The sequence below is a fragment of the Anomalospiza imberbis genome, chromosome 1 (assembly GCF_031753505.1).
Source record: "Anomalospiza imberbis isolate Cuckoo-Finch-1a 21T00152 chromosome 1, ASM3175350v1, whole genome shotgun sequence".
Taxonomy (NCBI): domain Eukaryota; kingdom Metazoa; phylum Chordata; class Aves; order Passeriformes; family Viduidae; genus Anomalospiza; species Anomalospiza imberbis.
This window is the reverse complement of record NC_089681.1, coordinates 116,496,115-116,521,800: the sequence shown is the minus strand read 5'-3', so window position 1 is coordinate 116,521,800 and position 25,686 is coordinate 116,496,115. Positions and strand designations below refer to the sequence as shown.

General features: G+C 36.6%; 1 protein-coding gene across 7 annotated transcripts in view; it reads right to left on the bottom strand.

Moving 5' to 3' along the window:
- The window catches only part of TBC1D5 (TBC1 domain family member 5), a 317,263-nt gene that overhangs the window by 20,095 nt on the left and 271,482 nt on the right, over positions 1-25,686 (bottom strand). For 5 of the 7 annotated variants that reach the window (XM_068207556.1, XM_068207547.1, XM_068207565.1 and 2 more), the window contains 3 exons: positions 21,287-21,450; positions 7,919-7,951; positions 4,013-4,112 (listed from right to left, as the gene is read on the bottom strand). In XM_068207556.1, coding sequence (XP_068063657.1) covers positions 4,013-4,112; positions 7,919-7,951; positions 21,287-21,450 — 297 coding nt within the window. The remainder of the gene's footprint in view (positions 1-4,012; positions 4,113-7,918; positions 7,952-21,286; positions 21,451-25,686) is intronic. The other 2 variants (XM_068207573.1, XM_068207590.1) reach the window with 1 other exon arrangement.

The following is a 25,686-nucleotide window of genomic DNA, read 5'->3' as shown; positions in this document are numbered from 1 at the left end:
ATCTCCCAGAAAGAAAGATGGTTAAGAATATTACCATATTTCTGAAACCACCAATGACAATATTATTTCCTGAAAAAGACTAGTGCTTGTGAGAAAGTAACATCAAGAAAATGTATCTGTGATGAGGCTGGAGCAGTGATAGCTATGGCAACTATACTTTTTCACTATTAGCTGAGTAATATTCTGCATTTATTTTGTGAACAGAGCCACATGACAGGTTTACATGTTTGGATGTATCTTCATTTTAATAATGGAAAAAAAAATTGAACACAGGAATTTTTTTTTTGAAAGCTATGGCAAGCCTGTGACAAGAGGTGGGAGCAATTGCAAAATCTACTTCCCTGTATTGCCATTTTACATACCTAATTTTGACCTTTTTCCTTGGAGGTGCTAAAAAGAATTTCCCCTGAGCAGTACTCCAGTGGTTAAGGGAAAGAGGGAAGAAAAGTAAAGCTCTTTCTAATGCACAGCCCTAAGATGAAGAACAAGACCACAAAATGACTTTCCTCCATTTTAATAATGAACCCCCTATTTCTAATTTCTACCCATAGCACTAAGTAGTAATATTTCAGGACCATCATTCATTTCCATGGTAACATACCCTGATATTACAAGCAGTTAATTATATCGTTGCCATGTTGTAGACTGTGGGGTTTATTTACAGAGAGAGATAAACATTTAATGAAAGCATCTCTGAACATATGAACAAAATAAAAACTGCCATTCTATCCCTCATATTCAAAACAGCATAGGTAATTTCATGGTGATTTTGATAATTTCTTAGCTACAACACATCAACTCTGTAATGAAGTAACTGCATCTGACTGTCATCTGGATTCCCCTTGTAAGGGAAAGAACCTGAGAAAAGACAGCCAAAAAATCCTCAACTGTCTCATAAACCACGAGAAGAATATTCTGTAATTGTTTGATATTGTGATAATTTTGTGGCAAATGATCACTGGATATGCATTTTTATAAGCCTGAATTAATATTGTTTTGTTATAATGTGACCTGCAAATGCAATGCATCCTACAAGAAAAAGAATATTGGTTGAGTAATAATGTCTGAAAAGACAGGTTTACAACATCAATCTAAAAAAAAAGGAGGTTTTTAAGAATAAGCACTTAAATTTTATCAAATTTAAAAGACTGGCCTGACTGCTTGACTGACATATTCATAATTCACAGAAATGCTGTCTAACTCTTTGCTGAAAGAATTAGTTCTGTAAAACTCCCCAACTTTTATATATCTGCATGCTTTTATCAACAATTTAGACAACCATTAAATATATGATGGTTATGTCTGCAGTTAGAAGGGCAAAAGAAAACTGAGTACATCACAGTTACCTGAATTATTCAGCTGAAATACCAAAAGGCAACAAGTGAATTTTAATATCGTCAAATACAAGGAACACATGTGGAAATAAACATTTCCTGATTTTACCCACAGGATAAATGCCTCTGTTTAGAAAGTTGTAATTCACCATCATAGCATCAAAGAGCACTAATGTGATGCTGCATTACAAATGTTTAAAAACAGCAGTGCCACATGAGAGCAGAGAGATGACCTTCCCTGTACTAAGTAACCACTTTCCTGGGCCCAGTGCTGGTGCAGCATGTCCTGATACAATTATCCACTTGAAAAGACAAATGAAAATCCTGATGAATTCAAAGGACGACCACAAAAATAATCTGGTCTAAAAAGTAACTCATATAAAATAAAACGTAGTGTTCTACTTAGCAAAGACAGTACTGACAGATTACTTTTTCATTTTGTATAGGTAAGTTAAATGAGAATTTTCAACTTTGTTATTAAAAATGCTACATGAGCCAATAGCTGGGTGGTGAAGTCAGAAAAATTCAGCCCCAGAGGAAGAAGTAATATCCTTGAAGTTAAGTGTTCTGACAGTTTACAAGAGGAGTGATATAACTCATCTGCTCTGCAGTTTCTGAAACAAAGCCATTTTCATGGGTAAACAGATACCTGGGGGAGAATCAGATGTAGCAGCCCTTGCTAACTTTTCCCTTTAGAAATAACCAGAAATGTTCTTGGGTTTTACTTTGCTGCCCTTCTCTGAAGCCCTGAGCAGTGTATGGACTCTGGACATAATCCTCAGGGGGTGTTCTGTGGTACACCAGAGAATCCATTTTTTTTGCACAGCCTGCTGGGATTTTGCACATCAGCAAGAATCGTGGTGGGTTTTTTTTTTCCTGCCTTCATGTGAATCATCTGCTGGCTGATTTGGGCATACCTAAACTCATCAATTTGCTACAAGTGTAGAGGTTGTGAAGGTTGGTGGTGTCTCTGTCTCTCTTGTGCTGTTTATCACTCATAACTGTTAATCTCTATAGGATATAAACACACCAGTGTAGAACAAAGCTACAAAGTTAATAGTCCATGATGTTGACAAGACATGCAGGAATATTGTGAAGAAGTACAGGGAGTAGACATGGAAGAGACTAGGCTGGCAGCTCTGAGAGGGTTGCATGGGTGTCACAATACACCCAGCACACCCCACAGGCAAAGCACTATAAGGGATGGTTTTCCTTGTCTTGTGAGGGTAACAAACCACTCCACAGTGCTCCTGGGAGACTACTGGCCCTAAATGGTCTTGTTTCCAATATATTTGGGAAAGAAAATTTAACACCTGGATACATCACAGATCATATGCTTTCAGTTCATGAATCCAGTGCTGAAAGGCAGACTGATTCAAGGAGCTTTGTCTGGGTTTATTCTGATCTCTGGTGCAGCTATAGTTGGTGAAATGTTTATGCTTGGAACTGATACCCTTGCTAAACACTCCTCGTCTTCTTTCCCAGAGGAAAGAGACTTCAGTTTTTCTTCTTGACATAGCAATCTTTTCCCCATCATTTCAGTAGCTAATAATTTATCCCTCTGCTTGATTCTAATCTCATCATTAGTCATGTGCCTTCACAAAAGCAATACAATACATCAGACTAAAGCTGTTGGGGTTAGAGGTTTAGGCTTGGCTTTTCAAGGCTGTAATTCCCAACTTTCAAGCAATACAATATTTACAACTTTTCCTAGGTTTGTAACAGTGGCTAGTAAAACACCCACATGAAAGAAAATACAACTACAATATGGTTTTCACATCTGAACCTTCTGGCTTGACAAACTTAGATATCACATGCTTTGTTCTACGCACTGAAATATTCAACTTTAATTTGTTTTGCTCAGATACTGCAGGCCATAAATAAATCTTAAAATTACTGCAGTTTTGCCCTGATTTCTCAACAGTGGTGCTTTTTTCACATAACTAAATATACTAACATTTAGAGTTCAGCTCAACACAGTTTAAAACCAGCAATTTTATCAAAACATGGTTAAAAATATTTATGCTTGATCGGAGTGAAGTTTTTTCTTTACTTTCTCTTGTAAGATTTATCTTGACAATATGTAGGTGGAATTTTATACTGGTGTATTTGCTGATTCTGTTCCCAATGTATTGACTTTTATCGTACTATATTTCTTCTGTTCTGAGACAAATATCAAACTATCAAACTATCCAGCCCACAGTAACATTTTAACATATCAAAGGTAATAATAGATTAGAAAAATGTTACATTAGGAAAATGTTACATTTAGAAAAATGTTACAAGTATATGAATCTCATACAACTATCACTGCATGCATCAAGAATCACTGTGGGACTGTTAAACTGCAAATGGACTTCAAGTCTGTAAGTTTTCATGGTTTGAGCTCCAACAAGTCTCTTACAATACAAGAAATCAAAGGCATTTGTGCTAAAATTACTCTACTTCTTATTAGTATCATCAGTGGCAGTATCCTACTCCCAAGTTTAAAAGTGTTGCAGAATAAAGATACAGAGGCTGGCAGCATCTGATAGAACAACTGAGTACATCAATTCAATCTTCATCATGGCTTATAAAATAATATGCACTGTACTACATAAATATTGTTTTAGTTCTAATACAAACACTGAAAGAGCCTTTGCAAAGATTTACGGGTTAATTCAAGGTACTGCACTTACCAAGATGCGTGTTCATCATCTTTGCACAATATTTGCACATGGCTTCCAAATCATTTAGCTGTCCTTGTAGGAATGAAATCTGGGCTTCTAATTCCTCCTCCTACAGTGAAGAGATTATTAGCATTAAAACCCCCAAAATTTCTATAATGCGGAGTAAAAGTAGTAGGTTAATCCTTGACATGCTTAGACCTCTTTTACTTTTTCTATTCCTTTGTTCTTGGAAAGTTTTGTCGTTTCATGGAAATAGGGTTTGGTTTTAATATCTCAGTGTTTATTAGTATTACTCTTTTTCCTTCTAAGGAGTTAAAAAAAATCTATCTGCATTGACCTCAGAAAAATTAATGATCCAGGATTCTTTTACAGACCAGCTACCTGGTTTCACTTGTGCAAACACACTACCACAGCACTGTCTATAAAAACTCACCAAATGAGAAAAATTTTAATTTCTGGCTGAGTAACTTCCCTAATTTCCTCAGTTATTCCTTTGAAACTTTTTTTTTTTTGAATTTCAATAAATATATTTCATGAGACCTAGTATTGCATCTCAAGGATGCATTACTGCCATATATTTTGACACTTATTTTTGTAACACATCATCCTCTATCAGTATTTAATCCCTACATTTCTGTGCACAGCCAACTTCACTTTAATACACCATCATACATAATTTTTAGGTGAAAACTATTTTTAACACACATACTATAAAGCAGTTACTCTAAATTATCAAGTTAAGGTTAAAAAAATATGCATCAAGTATAATTTAAGATAGGAATTAAAAAAATTGATTTTAAGGCCCAGGAGAAGCATTATTACCTAGCCATGGATACATGCCCTGTCTAGGGTATGGGAACTACCTCAGCTAAGAATTCCTCTTTGAATGTCTTTGTTTGCTGGTTTATAAATCCATCCAGTCTTGACTTTGAAGACCATACTCCAGAGGAAGGTCACCACTCCTTTGGAAAAATTCCTTCAAAGCTAAGTCACAAACAGTATTAAGCAGGTTTTTGTTTAAGTATGCAATTGAATTGAAGATATTCAGAGAAAGACAATGTAACTTTTTTGCCTCCTCTTTTTCTTTGGAGCTTTGCAGTTCTAGCACAGTCTTGTTTGATAGAAATCATTGAGCATTAGAGAGTGAATTACTTTTCAAATGAAAAAAACACCAAAACTGATCAGCAAGAATAAATAGACTAAGTCAGTCTTGATTTAAAGATATAAGTGATATTAATCTCCATCAGAAACCAAGGCAGAACCAAGTAATGGAAACTTTGCACTAATATATCATAAATACAAAAGCAATCGATGAATAAAAAGCAATGTAACTGTAGCATTATCACCCTTTTTCCTTGCACCTAATAGATATGAAATATTTTTTCCTTGCTATTTCTTTATATTATATACTCTCACCTTTTTCTTCTTATTCTCATACTTTGACCACTTAGGCCTCAAAGGGATTGATTTCATTTGCCAATTTAGAGATGCTGAGTGACCTCATTCAGAATCTGCCGTTCTGTCACGGCCTACACAAGCATATCTGCTTTGACATTTCTATTCAAGTGATGTTCCTGCAGAAGACCTTTTTCTAGTACAAACAGCTACTGACTGCAAGAAATAATCTACCATAAATTTTAAACTGCCATTGGCACTGCAAGTGCAGCTGTAAGATAGGGAAAAGTGACAATATTTGAGTATTCTACTATAAAGTAACACTATCAAATTCTAAAATCGTTAGCCAGTAATTGAACCCCAGTTTGTCTCCTACAGGTGAATAAGAAAATTTAACTTCTTGTAATAAATATTTCCATGTCTCCTAGACTATTTTTTTCTTATTCATAGGTGAGAACAGCAGTAAATTGAACTTGAAATGCTTTTGGACAGCTGAATCCATCCAAACAGAGCCTGAAACTGACCTTTTCAATTATACAACAGTACCTCTTCTCTTGGCAAGTGAGAGCAGCGCTGATTAAACTACATCTCCTGTTCTTTCCGCTCGCTGGGATCCAGCATGGGGAGGAGCAGTGTTCAGCAGAGCCAGCAGGTACAAAGGAGGGAGCTGTGGTCAGGGAGTCACAGACAGGGCAAGAGGTCTCCTTTCCAAGTGGGAAATCTTGCACAAGGCTAAATGAACTTGTAGTTCCTGACTTATCTGGCAACAGTGGGAAGGGTACCAAGGAATGCTGGCAGTGGGGTGGGCCAATAGGCAAGACAGTTAACTTGGCACTTGACACACAGGAGACCCAGGGCTTTTTGTACAATTAGACAACTCCCAAATGGTGATGACTTGCTACAAGGTGCAACATCCATCTCTGCTGTCACCAGCAGTGCTGTAACAACCTCTGTGCAGGCTCTGAGAGTGACCTCCCTGATGGGGGCTTTGCTCTGTTGTAGTTTCCCAGCAGCAGGCGAGGAGTTGTAAGAAGAGGCAGGTGCATTTTACTCCAATGGGGTGACTGACAGGTGACTGACAGGTGATTGACAAAATCTTTCCAGGTGTAAAACTTCATGCAACAGACAGGAAAGGTGCAACTGGGGCAAGATACAGTGGGAAGAAGGCATGCACTGATAAGAGGGAGGTAAATGTAAACTTGTGACTTCTGGCAGTAGAAGGGTTGCCCAGTGGTGCAGGGCCCAGTCAGCAGAGGGTAAGAACAAGCTCCCTCAGAGGAAGAATTCAGGTTGGACACTGACTGTATCAGAGCACTACCAAGGGAAAGTGATGAGTGACAGTGTGTGGCTGGTGACTCTTCAAGCCTGACTTGTCAACTAGGGAGGTTTCTTGCTTGGTTGGAACCTCCGTTTGTGGTGTTGCAAAAGACTGAGGTCACCTAATGTTCTTTTATCTGCTTATCCATGCATTCACCAGAGACAGGGTGATGTGAAACCATTTTATTTCAAAAGTGACTGTAGTGCTCCTGAGCAAGGGTGAAGGGGACAGAAACCCTGGTGGTGCCGCAGTGCTTCTTTTCAATCCTATGGAAAAAGGGAAAAACTTGGAGAGCAGCAGGTGTACCAGGGAGCCCACATATGGTTACATACTTGCTGCCATTATCTGGGCTTCAACTATTTTGCTTGTGGCTCCCAGTTTGATGAGGACAGACAACTTAGAAGACAGGTCTACCTGGCAAAGATGGGGAGGAAATCTTTGTGAACAGAATTGCTCATCTAGGGGGGAGGACTTTGCCACAGAACAGGGACCTAACCCAGATATATGTGAGGAATCGGCACATACAGACAAGGTAGGCAGAAGGTCCACTTGGCTGAGTAACAAGCTTCTTAATGAACTGAAATAGGAAAAGCACATATGGAGGTGGAAATGGTGGAAATGGAGAGCACATGTGTGGAAACAATGGCAGGAAACAAAGGACAGGCACACAATCATTGTTTGGGCAGATGAACAAAACTAGGAAGGACAAAACCCCATCTGGAGCAAAAATTAATGGGGGACATTAAGGGGTAACAAGAAGTAATCTTATAAGTATGCAGAGCAACAAAAGGAGATTCAAGGAAAATAGTCTATTGCTAACTAAGAGATAAGACAATGACACATGGTACAGAAAAGTCTGTGGCACTTGAATCCATTTATGCATCTCACTTTTTAGGCCAACTCTGTTCCCAGACCCCTGCATGAACTGTTTGGGAAGGAGAGGAATGGCTATGGAGGGGGGAAGGGCATAAAATGGTGAATACCTGAAGTAGTGCGTGTACTCAAACACATGGGACCACATGGGATATACTTATGGGTGCTGAAAAAACTGACAGGGTGATTGCAACACCACTGGCTACCACAGTGAAAAATCACTGCTATTACAGAACATCCTTGATGACTGCAGAAAGGTTAATTTTGCATACAATACTAAGCAAGAGTGAGGTGGGGTATCTAAGGAACTATACAATGGTTGGCCTCACCTTAGTCCTTGGAAAAATCGTAGAGTATGTCCTCTTGGAATCAATTTCCAACATGTAAAGGACAAGACAATAATCAAGAAAAGTCAACAAGGATTTAACCAAGAGCAAATCATGCTTGACCAACCTGGTTGCCCACTATGATGAAATGACTGGGCATGCAGATGAAGGGAGGGAAGTGAATGCAACGGAGTTTTACTGTAGTTAGGCTTTTGACACATTTCCAAAAGTGTCATCACTTATAATATGATGAAGTATGGGCTGAATGAAAGGACTGTAAGTAGGCTGGATTGCTCAGAATCCCAAGCTTAAAGAACAGAGTCAATAGCTTGATGTCTAGCTGATGTTTGGAAATGAGCACAGTAACAAATGGAGTGTTATGAAGACACCGTTCAGTATCTTCATCGATAGCCCAGATAAGGAGACAGAATGTACATTCAATAGATTTTCAGATGATACAAAACTGGGAGGTGTGGCTGCTGTGCTGACTGGTGGAACTTCACTTCACAAACACCATAAGACATGGGAAGCCTAGGCAAGAGAAGCCTCTTTGAGGTTTCTGTTTTAGAAATTTCCGTAAGCACAAAATTCTGCACTTGAGAAGAAAAATCCCAATGCACCATTGCAGACAGGGAAGGAACTTTTTCTTTCAGATCTGCTGAAAAGGATATGGAGGCTACAGTGGCTGTTGAGCCACTAAGAAATAAGTTCTCTTATCATGAATAATGTAAACAGTTGCATTGAGCTACTTTATGAGCAATGTGGTCAGCAGATCCACGAAAGTCATCACACCCCTTTCTATTCAGAGCTTGTGAGTCCTCACCTTTAATAATGCTTTGGGCCTGCAGTTCAAAGACATTGAGAAACTGGAGAGGACCCAGTGCAGGGCTGCTGGGAAGGCTACAGGCCTGGAGGAGAGGCTGAAGGAGCAGTGCTTGTTTGTTTTGGTGAAAAGGAGCTCAAGAGGGATCTACTGGAAGCCTGTAACTACATGAAGTGACAAAGATGATGGAATCAAACTCTTCACAGGTGATATAGAAGGCACTATGGCCCAAAACTGCCCCTAGGAAGGTTCAAATTGGTAATTAGGAAAATATTTTTCATTAGAGGATCAGCACAGCACTGGAAGAGGTTACGGAAGAGTTAGTTTATATTCAAAGTCACTGACCTGACCCAATGCTAGTGATTGTCTTATTCCAAGTAGCAGCTTAAGCAGAAGTCTCTTCTATACAACATTTCTAAGACTAATCTTTTAACAAGACCTTTCAAAGATTGCTCTGTATAGGTAAGCAGCTAAACCATAAATGCCCTCAGGAAAAATGACCTTTTTTTCAGTATTCTAATGTCAAATTCTTTAGCAGCATTAAATGAAACAACTGATTTATAGCCAGCATAGTGCAGATGCTCTCATACACACAGCACTTTCCTCTAAGTGCAACTTTTCATTGTGCTAACAAAATGAGTAGCCTGGATACCATTTTTATTTTGTGTACATACAGCAGTGCTGATCTGATCTCTCTTATACATGAACAGAGACTTATAAATTCTTCGAACAGGCCAAACCTAAGTCAGGAGAAATCCAGTATGGTCTGGACCAACCTTTCAGCTGAAACTGCCCCTTCAGCTGATCTGACACACACAGCACCAGAAACACATGAACGATTCCAACTCATTCAACCAAAAAACAAAATCAGTGTCAATTTACCAACCAACATGTTCTATAAAGCTCGATATTTTCTAATATTGGGAGCTGCATTATGAGGAAGAAAAGCAAATCGAGCAGCAAATCAAACTAAGGAATCACTGCATCAAACATGGGAGACCATGATCTGCAAATTTATGTATGCAATCTTGCAGAAAAACAACTTAATACTTTCTGAAAATTCAGTTCCAGTGTTCTCAAAAAACTATGACACACCTTCGACCTTGCAGATGATGTAGAACCTTACAGATAACCATTAATATCTGGAATTTAACAGGAAAATGAAAAGGAAGTAATTTATTTGTGATACTACATTGATTTACATTTCACTAACAATTTTAAGCAGGCTAGAATTTATGTCTCCATTCAAATCAAGATTCTAATGGAGTGCCTTCATATACACATCTCTAACTATTTTCCTGGTTTTGGCAAGACTGAATCTGCAAAAAACTTGACTTACATTTATGTTTCTCGTATTTGTCTTTCTTATTATCCACATATAGAACTTTACTTACATTGTTACATTTACTTTTTTTCTTTTCCCATGAGAACTAATTCCTTTATGATTTTTTGACATTTCTCTGCTATTTCTGCCCCCCGTCTATACAGTTCTGGTACTCTCCATTTGTCCAAAGCTCATTCTTTTGTTTTTATTACCCTTCCTTTCATCTATCTTCTCACCTTTACAAAGAGAGCTATGGAAATAAATTTTTATATCCTTCCTTTTTTCCTGAGCTCATAATGAGATCAGTAATGCCTCCCCATGCCCCATTTTTCATCAAATTTTACTACATCAGGAAAAAAGCTGTGAATAACTGAAAGTGGTCGGTATAGTCAAGAACAGAAACTTTTACACCTTTGACATTGTAATCCTATCCTTTTACAGCTCATGGCTCTACAAGCTGCAATATGGCTTGCAGACCTGGGTACAGGCACTGGAATTTGGTATCCTTTACAAGGTCTGTGGACATATAGTTTTGGAAGGAAGTCACTCTTTCTTAAAATTGCTTTTATCCATTAAACAAATTTTCTCCCAAATGTATGACATATAGCTTAACAGAATTATGGAAAACAAGGAAAACAAACATGGAAAATCAGGACTGTAATGCCTTTCTTTCATAATACCATTTAGTTTTCAGTCTTGCTATTCAGGAGATGAAAGCAAAATTGTACTTTTGTCTGTTTAACCCATATAGAAAAATAAAGGAAAAGCAAACTCTGTTCCACAGCTTAAAACAATGTATGTCCAAGCATTTCATTCATGAATGCTCAGAATGGCAGAATTCCATTCATCTTAAATTTTAATCCTGAACAAGAATTAACTTGGCAGCACCACCAAGTGCTAAGTGCTGTGGAAAAGAAACTATCTTCAAAGAGAAGAGTATTTAAAGGTATTTAAGGTATTTAGGCACTAATGCTGAAATTTAAAACATAAAAAACCCCCAAACCAGTGACAGAACTGAGAAGGCAGAAGAGCCCATAGCTCTTGGCAAATTGGCAGGGCAAATTAGAAAATAATTTTGATGAGGTATCGAAACATTTAGAGGAAAATAATGGGAAAAATGAGATTGATACATGGAAATCCTGAAGTCCGGGACTTGCAAAGAGTTTTACCAGTACTTAAGTTCTTATTCATATATTATACACAGAGTATACTTTTTAGATGTCAGTAGCAGTTTGCAAGTCAGACAAGACTCAGATGCAAGGCATAAATTGCTTTCTCATTTAATTTTAAGCAAATTCCCTTGGAGTCAAAAGCAATGGTTACTCCTTCCGTTTTGTGGGAATTTATTTAATTTTCTAATCTAAGAATTAAATTCAAGATTTAACCTTATAATCTTGAATTTCTGACAGTTGAATGTTGGCTGACACCCCCATAATTTTTTTATATTCTGTGCCAGCCACAGAACAGTGTACAGCATATGGTGACATTTAATCCAGAAACCCCTTTTTCTGTGCACTGAATTACATACAGTGGAAATTAACCCAAGCTTTTAATATATTTTATTTATTATTTTAACTTGTTATTTAACTGTATCACTCCCAATCCCAAGGCCTTGCTCTGCTGGGTGCTGTACAAACATAAAGACAAATCCTGCTTCTCTGAAGGACTTCACGGTGTAAGCCAAGAGACAACAGATGGCTGGAGACACACATATGGGGAGGACATGGAAACAATATGGCTATATTAGTCAGTCTTCTAGACATGGCTTCAGCATGGAGCCAAACTGTTGTTGATGAAAAGGTGGAATTTTTGAGAGAGTTTTCCTAAAGCATTTATTTTGCAGATGTTTAGAGAAAGTTTCTTCTATGTGGAAGGGGCTATGAAATGATTAGATGAAAGTGCACCAAGCACATCAGAGTCAGGGGTGAAATGCATATTGTTACTTTTACATTGAAAATTTTGGTACCTGTGAAATTTTTGCACAAAATGAAATTTTGTGAATATTAATATATTACCCAGTGAAGACATAAAGAACTTCAGATACTGCCTTCGTATACTAATTTCTGCAGAAGCAGAGGTTATGTATTGATTTCCTGTATGTGCTAACTGAAATATCCCCATGCTTAATGTATTTCCAAATAACTCATGTTTTGTGTTCTTCACATCTTCACAACTGCCTAGTTTTTTATTATTTTGAATACACTTTCATAAATTTTAAACATGTTAAGCACAGTACTTTCAGCTAAGTCCGACAAGCATGTATTTTGCTTCTTTAGACTGTAGGCACAGAAAACATGAAGCTGTTTTTATTTTATACCTTTAACTCCTGCTTAGGCTTTTTTTTACATCATTTTAACTCAGACTGCTATTTGAGTGTGGTATAAGATAGCTTAAGTAGGAATGTCTTTCTCCCGTTTTTTCTTACATATTCTTAAAAATTTCTCTTAATTTCACTAGTGTAGTGTAATGCTAGTAAGCATAGCTAGTCAGACTTTATACTTTCTGATAGTTACATACTTATTTCAGTGCTTTTCTAGAGCAGAACCCTTAAAGCACAAACAGGTTCTCTGTCAGATTAGAGAAACCTTTTTTTTAAATCTCTTTTCTCCTCTGACTTATTATTTTGATCTGCTGCTTTCCAATTTTGCTTACTGGTAGTACTGTATAACTCAAAATATATCAGAGGACATCTGAGTAAGCACAAATGAATTAGGCAAACAGTAATCCTAGAGGTCTAGGTTGCAAACTTAGCACTATCAAAGTTAAAACATTTCAGGGTACAATGCATCCTCTCCTGCTCAAAGGAGTAAATTCAGAAAAGTAATTATCTGTTTTAAAAACTGAAACAGAACAGCCACTGCCAAATCTTTTGTGAACGTGTATTTGTGACAACCCTCTCAAAGGGGTGGGGGGAATGGGACTGAGAAAAAATAAGAAAATAAAACAAAACGAAAAAAAAAAAAAAAAGACAAAAAGCTCAACAAAATATCCACTATGACTCCAATGAGCCAAGCTAAATCAGGTTATGTACCCACACAACAACAACAAATTATTTGGTTCAGACGAATCAGATTGAAAACAAGTATCAAAGACAAGAAAGGAATTTTAAAATACAGGTAAAAATGTTCAAGTAGAATGAGACCAAGACACATTTGGCAATAAATTAAAATCGTATAAGGCATTCACCTGCAAAGGCACATATTTTTGGGCATTAGTACAATCCTTACTTCCTGTGTGTGTTCTCTGTAACAACACAGGAAGGGATGACATCTCATGATGCTTCTCCAAGCTATGTACACATAAACAGAACAAAGAGATTATAATAAAGAACTAAAAGAATAAGAATTTCAGCCTTTCTGTACTTAACATTCCCTCTCAAAATAGAGAATAAGCCCCAACAAAACTGAAAGGGGCTGCAACTCAGATTCTGTATAACCAATAACCCAGGAACTCTCTTCCAACATCCAAATTTTTAGCATTCTAGAGTTAGCATTTGTTGAGGAGACCCACACTTTCAAAATGCAAGAAAAATTATTATTTTACTGCACTATGTATCTGTAGCTTTCTTGAAATATAAGACACAAGAATTTGTGGTCAATTATTTCTCTTCTTCCAAACTGGAATAAATACCCCCTTCCTTGCCCCCTAGTTTATTTATTATTCTTTACATATAAACAATATTTATTTACCATCCATATTTATTTATAAACTCTACTAAGATTGGTGACTTTGAGGCAAAATAGCTATTTTATTGCATTGATGTATGATTATCAATTTATTTGATTGATTGTATCTCAAAAAAGCTAAAAATATATAGAAATTTGGAAGAAAATGAAAGGGGGTGCATCAGAGAATCTCCCTACAACTTGACAGATATATTTAATTTCAATTAAAGTCCTGAAAATAGCTGAAACTCTGGCTAACAGCTTCTAATCACCAGGTCCCGCTGCTCAATTTCCATCTTAAACAGCTCAAAGTCACTTTGCCAGCACGGTTTCCACACCCCACTTTGTCTGGAGATGTTAGTGGCAGAGGACCATGGGCTTGGAAATTTTCCAAAGCAGTTCCCACTGTTGAACCTATTACTGGAACAGGTTCCAGGTGCACCAGCCTCACTGTTCTGAGCTGGAAACCAGCAACTGTACTGCTGGAGCACGAGGACTTGTTTTTATCTAACCTAGGTACATTTTCCTCTTAAAAATATTACACTTCTATGCTCAGACAATTTTTCCTTAGCAGGAAGATGGGGAAGGATAAATATGACTGGGGAAAGCTCCTGCCTGGAGACAAAGAAAACAGGGATGGAAAGCAACCTCTTCTGCAAACACACATAAGACATGGGAGACTTATCTACCTGCTGCCTGCACAAGTCCACCTGCTGGCACTGCACTGTAGGACAGCCAAGAGACAGTTTAAAAATGAAACCTATAAAAATCTGCAAGATCCATGGAGACGCAAAAAGCTGGGCATAACTCGTGGATGGGTAGGCACTGAACAGCTGAGAAAATAGTAGTATTCCACTTGGTAAGGGAATAGATAAGAACAGAAAGAGCTGTAGGGTACTGGAAATTATCCCTTTGAACAGAAATGCTGATAAAAGGCTTCTCTCAGTGCTGTTGTTGAGATTGTTGACTTAAGAATATTGGAAAATTTCTTCATAAATAATAAAATAGATACATTAATTTAGCTGGTATGGCTGTAAGCATTTTGGAAATAGTTATAAATAAACACATAGGCAAATGAGAATCCCGTATCTTCCATTACGTTTCACTATGACATCTGAGGGACTTTCTGCCCATCTGTTACACACATTGCTGGCCTTTAATACTGCATAAGCCCACTGTGGCAAGTGTAAGAGAAATGTGAGCAGGGAAACACTAACATATTTACTTGAACCTTACTGAAAGAGTTAATTAGGTGTTATGTACTTACATAATCATGCTTGATTTTGCTGCCTGAATAAGCTTTTTAATGCACACAGTCCAACATACACAGTCCTTTATGAAGGACTCCTAAAGCACACCCTTTGTTAAACTCATACTAATTTAGATTCTTTTTAAGCATCAGTTGCAAAATAGTTTCACTAAATCTTCCTCTGGTCAGGCTGGATGTATTTGACCTTTGCTTTGATTCCTAACATGACTGAGGATGCAGACCAGAGCAAGATTATTTAATTAAAGGTTTTAGACTCTCTAATTTTTCAGAGTTTAAGGAAGGTAAAACTTAAGTATAGTGATTATGTAGGGGCTATAAATACACACTATTTATACTACATTGTTAAAATAACAGAAGTAGAAGTCTTGTTGTTTTTATAGGGAATTGTTTGATTTAATGAAACACAGATAAAAATAAGAATCAAGCTATTAAATGCATAGCCACAACTTATTCCAGTGGGGAAAAAAAAAATCTTCCAAACACAGAAACCCTTTCAGCCCAGAAAACTCCCAAATAAAACAACAGCCTGGTTTAGAGGCATATGTCTCATCCACATCCATTTTTTTGTTGAGAGGTCACTGCAGGTCTCTCAGCTCTGCACAGAAATGTACAGTAATTTCATGGTGTTATCTTAAAAGAACAGGATGAAGAGATGAAATTCCCACTGAAAAGGAAAATGGGGCAGCTCAAGCTACCAACACAGACCCTCTAATATGTTTTTCTTTTCCACTGGGTGCCAAAACATTAACTTCATGATTAATGTATGGAAAGAGGATGGACAGAGCAAGTCCTTTAGCTCTGCTGGTAGCATGAATGCTGTGAAGTGTCACACTTTTTGTGTCCTCAGTCACTTTGATCCTTTTGTAAACATTGCTCATGGTCTCATCCATTAATGATTTTGGTAATTTTTAAATTCTTTCTGACAGTTTCAAAGGGCTGCCCAATAATTTTTCATGTTCTTACTACATTTTTTCAAATGGCATCATTCTGCTTCTGTGCAGAAGTTACTGGAAAATATTATTCACCTCCATGTATCTGAATCTTTTGTACCAGAGAAAGATCAGTTTACTCTGACATTTTTAAAATATTCCAAATGGCCCCACAAGTCTGTTCTCTATACATGTTTATTGCTTGTATTATGACAGAAAAAGCACTGCAGAGCCTCTTGGGTTTTTTATTAGTATTTTTTTCTCTAAGCAATTAAGTTCCTGTTTTTATCAGAGTGCAGTTTCTTTTCCCTGAAATGAATCACTCCAAAAAAGACAAGGAGCTCTAGGATTCAAAGCTGCCACTCATGTATACAGCTGTTGCTTTACTAAATTATAAGAAACTTGCAAGTATTTCTAATAAAAACTATAAAAGGCAACTTATTTTTTCTTTTCCTGTTTTCAGCTCTTTCATTTGAGTTACAGGATTTCATGTAAGCCAGAGGAAGGCAACCAAGAAAAGAACCATAGTTCCAAAATATCTCAGAGGTTTTTCTATGAACTCTGTTCATGTGACCTGTCAGCATCTGAAATTTAATATTCTTTTCATCAAACCCTAAAATTGTACATGCACTGGAATATAAAATATTTTTTTTTGTGTTTGAATTGTACTGTCACATCAGAATAAGGAAGACATATGTCCTCCAGTATTAACTACAGTTAAACATTAAGGCACTAAAGTATTTTAAACTTAATGGCATTGAGAATAATCAACATGTCTTTAACTTCAGGCCTAACAAATCCAATATGCTGATCAAGAATTGGCTGATGTACACAGACAAACGAACTTATTCTGGGCACATTTTAAGATGCTTAATGAAAAAAGGACATTTCATCATAGCATTTGTACTTCTAAATAAATGTTTGGCATTGCTAAGTCTGAACTGACAAGTATTTTGTTTAAAACATTCTAAAGAAATTGAAAAAGCAACAGTCATGGAAAAGATTGATGGTAATAAAAACCATCTCCAAGATGTGCACCATGCACAAAAGGCACGTTCTACTCCAGAGGAATTTTTGCATATGTGGTTTTCTTTGTGCGATTGTCTAGTATTTATCTTATTATCTCGTTGGTTTTCATATGCCACTTCTACTTGAGCAGACCTGTCAAGTTTGTATGCTTAAACTCAGGCTCTTAAATCACTACAGCAGATGCCTTTTTAATTGAAAATAATGGCATACATTAATTTTCTAACCTGTAGGGGTACTCATAACTAACTTCAAATCAGTCAGACTAGCTACATTAATCACAGGCAGTAACAGTTGTTTATACATGCTTGTAGGGACAATAGCATATGTTGTCAAATTTGATTTAATTAAAAAGTCTGTGCAATCAGAACCAGCATAATGCATGACACTTCTGTTCAGGATATTTTTGCGAAGAAATGAGGATTCTGACTGACCATGTTTGTAAATTATTTTAGTAAAGAAAACAAACACTCCAGATTTTCCTTAGAAATGTTTCCTCCTTGGGAACTTTTTAACTAATGTATTTTCCAATGGGTAATTAGATTTTTGTTAAGTTGAAACCTTTTATATAGGAATTTACTTATTAAAACACAAAGTTTTTCCAAATCAAAACTTTATTTTCAGTCAAATCCACATTTTCCTGGTTTTTTTTTCTTTTAAAGAAAGTTTAAAATATATTTATATTGTTTGACTCAGAAGTTTCCTCTCTGGCACATCTCTATGTCTGAAAGCAATTTACAGAATATTCTGCCAGAAACTGGGATCAGCCGACCATATTTGCCAGAATCAACGTCTAAGCACCTTTGCTATTTGCTAAAAAGAGGGGAAGACTTTCTTTAATGGTTTCTGGAATCATAAATGAAACATAATGAGAAATAAATGGACCACAAATGCACCCTTTTTCACAGCTCTGATGAAAAGTAGAGGGCAGTAGGCAGGTTGGGAGAGAAAATTTTGTAGATATTTACTGTAGCAAGACTGAACCATTCAAAGATAGTGGGCACTAGAGTGCATTACAGATTACAAATTCCTGTGTTTGTTTACGGGAAGACAGCTCCAGAAACTGCTGCTTAAGTTATTCCTGTCAGAAAGCCACAACAGATACAAAGGACCAGGGAATCTCTCAATGCTGGGCAAAAAACAGGCTTCCAAAACACTTTTGGGGGACCTCACATTAACATCCAGCTTTGTGCCACTCAACAGTAATGTCAAAAACATCAGCATGCCATGGGTTGCCAAAACATGAACTGATATTGTGCATTCAGCCCCAAGGCTGTAGATTCATTTTTTTAACTAAATAAAACAGAGGACATCTGTTTCTGGTAACAGAAATAAGTCAGTCACTCTATGGATCTTTGCATCTGAGGGGAAAAAGAAATATGTAGAAGAATAAATATAACCCAAATGTTACTAACCTTAAGAAGCCCTTAGTATGAGAAATTGACACATTTTAGTCCTGGAGGCAATGAAACAAGTATCAATTTTGATCCCAACTCTCACAGATAAAACCCAACTTGTTGGACTGGCTTCAGGAAAGAAAGAATTTAGAAAAGTCATATTTATTCCTCTGTGAGTTTATCCCCTCACAGAATCCCAGAATGGCTGAGGTTGAAAGGGACTTCAGAAGCTCTTGCTTAAGCCCACGCTCAAGAAGGGCCACCAAGCATAGCTGGCTGTCTAGGATTAGTGTCCAGATGGCTTCTGAATATCTCCTAGGATGGAGAATCCACAGTCTGCCTGGGTAACCTATGCCAGTGCTCAGCTGCTCTCAAGAGCAAAAAAAAATGTTTCCTTGATGATCAGACAGAGCCTCTTGTGTTGCAGCTGGTGCCCATTGCCTCTGGTCCTGTCACTGGGCATCACTGAAAAGAGCCTGGCTCTGTTCTCTTTATACCCTTCCTGCAGATACTGATACAGACTGGAGAGATCCCCTCTGAGTGTTCTCTTTTTCAGCTCTCTCAGCCTTTCCTCACAGGAGACATGCAACAGTCCCTTCATCAATTTTGTGGCCATTGCTGGAGTTTCCCCAGTATGCCCACATGTCTCTTGTACTGGGGAGCCCAGCGCTGGACACAAGTCCAGGTGCCATCTGTGACAATGACATTCCTGTCCATCCCATGACACTATTACAGTAACACCCTCTGGTCTGTGAAAAGCACTTATTTTAACTGCATGTTAAAGGATGTATTTTTATGTATGCATTCAATTTCCACTTTGCTTGGAAAGGGTTTGTATTAGAGATACAAGGATGAAAAGAAAATGGATTATCTTTCATCTGCCACACCAAGAATAAGTCATTTTAAAACCATCTTTTAATAAAGAGATTGATGCATGGCAATGTTCCAACAAAGCTAATTTCCCTAATACTTAACAACATAAACTGTATAATTATAAGATTTAAAATGTAAACCAGTTCAGTTTGATTAATAAAACAATGTGGATCCACTATATTTTGAAGCCTTCTGCTTCCAGAAAACAGCTGTAAATGAAGCAATTGTTCAACTTGAGAATATAGATCCAACTACTTCAGGACCTCAGGAAGAACTCTTTGGGGTCTCCAACTCTATGTGGAAAATGAAGTACCATGACATTTACAGGAAAACAAAAGCCAACATTCTCTTGTGCAACAGAAAACAGATTTACACAGACCTTTTCCTCTTGAATCTGCTAAAAATTCCGTTTGCCTATATTAGGGGTCAGTCAGAAACTGAACCCAAGGAAATGGATTTTGATAGCCTAAAACCTTTTCTAGCTGTTTAATCATAAAATGCTAAAATATAAATTACATATCACAGTTTAAAGAATTATTTTGAAAATTTATGCCCTGATTTATCATGATTACCAATTCACTAAAAATTATCATAAGGACAACAAATCTGTTATAATGCATAATTCTTTATCCAAGATTCTTCATGAAAGCATTAATATAATACCCCAAATTTGGGATATTATTTACCTGAAAAAAAAACATGTAAACAATAAATGGATTTTAATTGAGTATGAATTTATAATGGTAAATTCTCTTGTCTCCTATTAGAGGAATAAGGAGGAATTATTCTTCAACTCTACTGGTGCAAAACCCCCAAGTTTAGGCCTGGATAAAGTTGCAAATGAAAGCTGTATTTAGATCTTGTTAAGCCACATAAAAAGAAAAGTTCAATTCTGCTGTATTTATTTTTCTTCAACTCATGAGGACAAGCAGAAAGAAATTAAATTATTGTTTTAGCTTTAAATTAAATTCAAAATGTTTTAAATGGTCACAAACCTAAATTATAGCTTCTTGTTGACTAACCACAAAACACAGCTTTTCTTTAGGCAACAGTAAAACATTTGGAACAAGAATTATACACTCCCATTCAGTGAACAAAGAATGAACAAAGTTGCACAAAGTTGTGCATTTCATTAGAACGTCTTGAGTATCAAACTGAAAACATGATGTGACTATTAATAATGATTATGCTGTTTAGAGTAAAAAGCACTGAGAAGTTCAGATGAAATTTCTGTGCAATATTAGCTCTGAACACCTGAAGAATGCTGTAACAGAAATTTGGCTATTAGAATTCCTACCTATTGAAATCAATATGAGCCTACATTTCTGAAAAAAGAAAGAAGAAAATCACTGTGCCTTCACCTTACAAAAAATACAACTTATTACATCTACTATGTGACTGTTTTCCAGTCAGCAGAGAGACAAAGGGAAATGTGTATAGGGAATAAGCAAGAATCCTCATGTTCCATGGCATACCCAGTTTACCAAAGTGGTGTTCCTAAAATATCCTGGATGAGATGAGAATTTCTTTGGAACACACCGATGATAAGAGCTGATTTTCTTGGATGAAAACTATCTGTTTAAATACTAGCTTCTTGTGACCAAGTGGAAGGTCAGAGCTGCACAAGAAATAGAACTGTGACTGCAGACTACAGATGCTACAGACACTGGGAAACCTCTGATGTATTAAGGAATTTCAGGGGCAACAGATGGACATGTTTGGATCTGCTGAGCATTCAAGCTTCCCACTGAACTGTTTATTAAGTTCAGGGCTACAGCAAAAGTCTAACAAAGCAAAAAATCTTACAGGACTTCTCTCGTCTTTCTCAGAGGCAACAGGCACTTTCAGAGTTTCATTTCAGGCAGTATAATGGGATGGAAGCCATAATGGAGATGTCACTCAACACAAAATGTTGAAATAGCTTATTTCTGCTTTGGCCATTAATGCATGCTTAGGGAAACATTTCCAAGTGGAAGTGCTCAATGTATGGAATAAATGAGTGTCTCTAACGAGTAAGTTAATGCAGTGTGACATCAAAATAGTTTGAAAGTTAAAAGAACCCACCGACTCTTTTCTGCTCATAGTTTTGCTTTGGGAACGAGAGCGGGAGATGGTGCTGAAAAAGGAATCCTTTTTTGAAGCAGACAAAGGTGGAGATCCTGTAAATTCACGTCCTCCAGACAAGCTCTCTATGCTTGGAGATGAACTGATGTTTTTTGAACTGTGGCCTGTAAAGCAAGTATAAAAAACCAAAACAGTTAATCAGTGGGCATTTCCTTTTCCCCACAAATACTTCCTTGTCTTAACTGACATTGACTGAGAGTTACAGACACCCCAACACAGAATGAAATGTTGAAGTGTGTCAGCATGCACTGAGAGACTGAAGGACTGTTCTCACATGGAACTTAATTTCTGTATGAGAGAAGAACACAAAATCTTTGTGTATATATAGATATATACACAAACATACACTATCTAGTACACACCTGTATCTATATATATGCTAAATGATGTGTGTATATATATATACATACACACACTCATATATATATATATATATATACATACATACATACATACATATATATATATATATAAATAAATATCACCTCGTTATATGCACTGTAATATATTCACAGACTGAGGAACTTCATGCCCTGTGTGGCAAAATGAACAAAGTACCATCTCATAAAAATAATAAAAAAAATCTGATATCATCAGCACTACAATGGAAATAGTTTTTTCCAACTATAAAACTTGGCAAAGAATGCTAACAACAAGAACTTCAGATTCCAAAAGTGGGTTGGACACTGAATATCTGGATCACAATATTTAGACTTTAAACAGGAAAAGACGTTTGGAAAAGAATGTAAGTTCTCATACTTCAAATTTTAAGGCCATTTCCACCTTATTAGTTACTTATTGTAATTTCATGGAGCTTTTGAAAAGAGTACAGTATTGTCCACTATCATAGTGAAGACATCGGTGGAGAAGCCTGGGCTGGTTCACCATGGCAATGTATGCAACAGGCAGCCTCTGATAAGGCTAGCTTTCTTCTAGTTGAGGCTTACCAAGTGTTTTCAAATATTTAAATTAAAATTTTGTTTTCATTAGTTTCAGGAGGAAAAAACCCTCAGTATGCCAGTTTTCATCAACTTTCATTAAGAAAATGTTGCCTTAGGACAGATGCTAGTTTAAAAAAATCTTTTTATCATGTGTACGATGAAGTCAAGCTAGAATGACTCCATGAAACTGTAGAGTTTTCCATTCTGGAAAAAAGTTAAATAGCACATAAAGCTAATGCACAAGAATTCTCCCTTGTTTGATGGCTATTCTGATGAGAGGGTTTATGTTTCCCTTTTTCCTTTCTTCTGTTTTTTGTGTGCTTTCATGTTACCATCTATAGCAGTAAGTATGATCCTCTGCAATTAAATCATTCACAATTTCTTAAGGCAATAAATACAGATTTATTTGAAATACACTTTTTACAAGGAGACTGTTAAATGCAAAGAGACTGAACTAGCAAAGAACAAAATATTATGTGTGAATAAACAGACCTTAAATGACAAAAGCCAAGCAAGGATCTGGGTTTAATATTTTGAACATTTTCTAGAAGAAAACTCAGATAAATTGCTTCCCATCTTGTCCTTCATTCTCTGTTGCTTTATTCTGCTCACCTCCCCCATAACCCTCCTACATTTTATGCCCTGATTCTGTGGACCTTCCTGTCTGCCTCCATCTTTTCTTCAGATCCCTCCACACTGCCTCTTCTGCTACTTCGTAGTCTAAATTTTTTCTTTACATATTCTTTACTTCCCGCCAACTTCATTCAACTGGATTTTTCTGTTTCTTCACAGTCCTCCTCCAGACACATACTACCTACCACCTAGTCTGAGGAGTTTCCTTAAAAGTACTTGAGACTGAGGCTATTATAAATCTCACTTAACTTTTGCCTTCCCATTTTATAGAAAAATGGGATATGCATTAATCAGGTACACTGTAAATAATTCTGGAGATGAAAAAGGAGAAAATACTGCATGGCAAAGAGCAGAAATAATTCACTTGCAAGGAAATTTTTAGAAAATTTGTAATTTTAGGGTAAAATCATGTCACTTGGCAACACTGTTATCCTTACAGTTGCCTTTATGCAAGAAAAAATACTTTTTATGCATTTCATAGTGGCAAATGGAAGCGTGCTTTTGAAGCAGGTAAACTTAAAAATAGTTTTGGAACAGATGGAATCACATATTTTAGCAAATAAAGCATTTATAAAAGTAGTTCACACAGCTAAACAAGAGCAGCCAATATAAATGGTAAACATAAAACATCTATTTGGTGGACAGAGTAAAGTGCAACAGAAAAATATTTATTAAGTATATATCAGATTAAATAGTCTGTCTTTTCCATCCTAGTAATAAGACTATATACTCCCTATAGAGTGAAGCTTAAAAAAACAAACAAGAAAAGCTAAACAATGACCCATGTGTATTTTTCACATACTCTTTGCTGTATGGCCTGGATGTAACACAATTCACCTGCAAATAAGCAGATTATGTGATAAAAATTCACAGATAATATTGAAAGAAGAACACTTTAAATGTATTTGAAGAACCCACACACATGAAATAATACAGCTTGGTAAAACAATCGAAAAAAATTATGTGTGAGAATTTTTTTTTCTATATGCTGTCTTTCAGCACTAAGGAAAAAAATGTCAAAAACCTAGTAAGAAAGTGAAAAGACCAAGAAGTGTCCTCATGGCCAATGCAAATAGCTAAATTTCAAAAGATGGATCACAATTCAGAGGAACAGAATATGCAACTACTTGCATAACCAAACAAGATTTTGTGAACAGAATAATAAAAGTGTCCTAAAAGGGAATTTGCTCAAGTAACACTAAGTGCTTTGAACGATCTGGTTTTTATGGCCTATAAATTATATAATGAAAATAAAAAATAAGAGCAATACAAGATCTAGTTAAACTAAGACAGAGATACAGCAAACCAGAAGTGATAGAAATACTCTATCTGTATGTTTGATATCCAAGTAAGAAGAAAGGTTAGGATGCACCTGTTCCTTCTGCATGAATAAGCAAATCCAGGGAAATTATTATTAGGAAACAATATTTTTTTATTCTGCATCCAACCCTGTGGTCAGTACTGTGACATAGATTATTTGGGGATATAATTGAGAATTAAGACAGAAAGAACAGCACTTATGAATAATTATAGTGTGCTGCAACTCAAAAAGCAGGATCCTTGGATTGTGATAGGCTTTTCTAATTTCCAGAGGAGTCGTTGTTTTTACAACTGTAAATAAGAAAGCTGAAAGACAGGTCACACCAATCATATGTATTTTCCCTAATGTCATTAAAAAAAAAGGAAAAAGAAAAAGAAAAAGGACATCTATGATTTTCCCAACACAGAAAAGTAATGAATCACAGAATATTCTAACTTGGAAGGGACCCACAAGGATCATCGAGTCCAACTCTTAAGGAAGCTGCTGCAACAACATTTAACTGAGTCACCACGCTGCTTCTGAAGTCCTTCAGATGTATGAAGTCCTTCAGTCCTTCCTTCGTGTATGCACTGAGGCATTAACAACCCTCATATAACTTTGGAAACAACACTGTAGTACCAACACACAGTTTTTAGGATCTCAGGACAATGACACAAATGCCATTTGTACCTTCCCCGTTCTGGGTCTTACTAATTTTACATCTTTCTTAATGTGCAGTGTGGTACATTCTGCTCACTCAATAGCTTGACAAGAAGGTAATGGGACAGAGTTTCTAATTTTGGATTACTCCTCAAAAAAAAAAACAACAAACAAACAAAAAAAAAGGTGGAAAAATAAAAAATAAGTCTTACCCTTCATGTAGAATCAAAATGCATAAAGACTGCAATAAAGTACAGTTAATAACTAATCTCATGTCCTTCTTTAGCAGTTTAATCAGGAGCCTGAGAACACCACTGAATCACAACTCTCATTTTCTTCTGCTCATTCTGTCAATTTCAGAGAAATACATTTTGGTTCCTTAAAAAAGACATTGGAGAAATCTAATCTCTGAGCATCTAAGCATATACCAGAAGGTCCTAAAGCCTATACAAAACAAGCTGAAGAAACCCCATAAACATGGCAATCAGACACATGCTTATGAAGTACATAGAACAAATACCTAAGGATCCCTGACGTACGCAGTAGTCAAAATACATTACTGTGTAGGATGTCTCAAATATATATATATACATACACATATATATATGTATGCACTCTAAAATGCATAAATAGTTCACAGTAATGATGCACAGGATTTCACACACTAAAAATACATCCATTTCTGAGGCAAAAAGAAGTGATGTTATCTCCATGGGCTGGCTTCTAAGTGAGAAATGCTCTGCCTCAAAACCATTCAGAAAACACACAGATGGGCAGTGGTAAAAGGGGTCAACCTGTTGGTATTG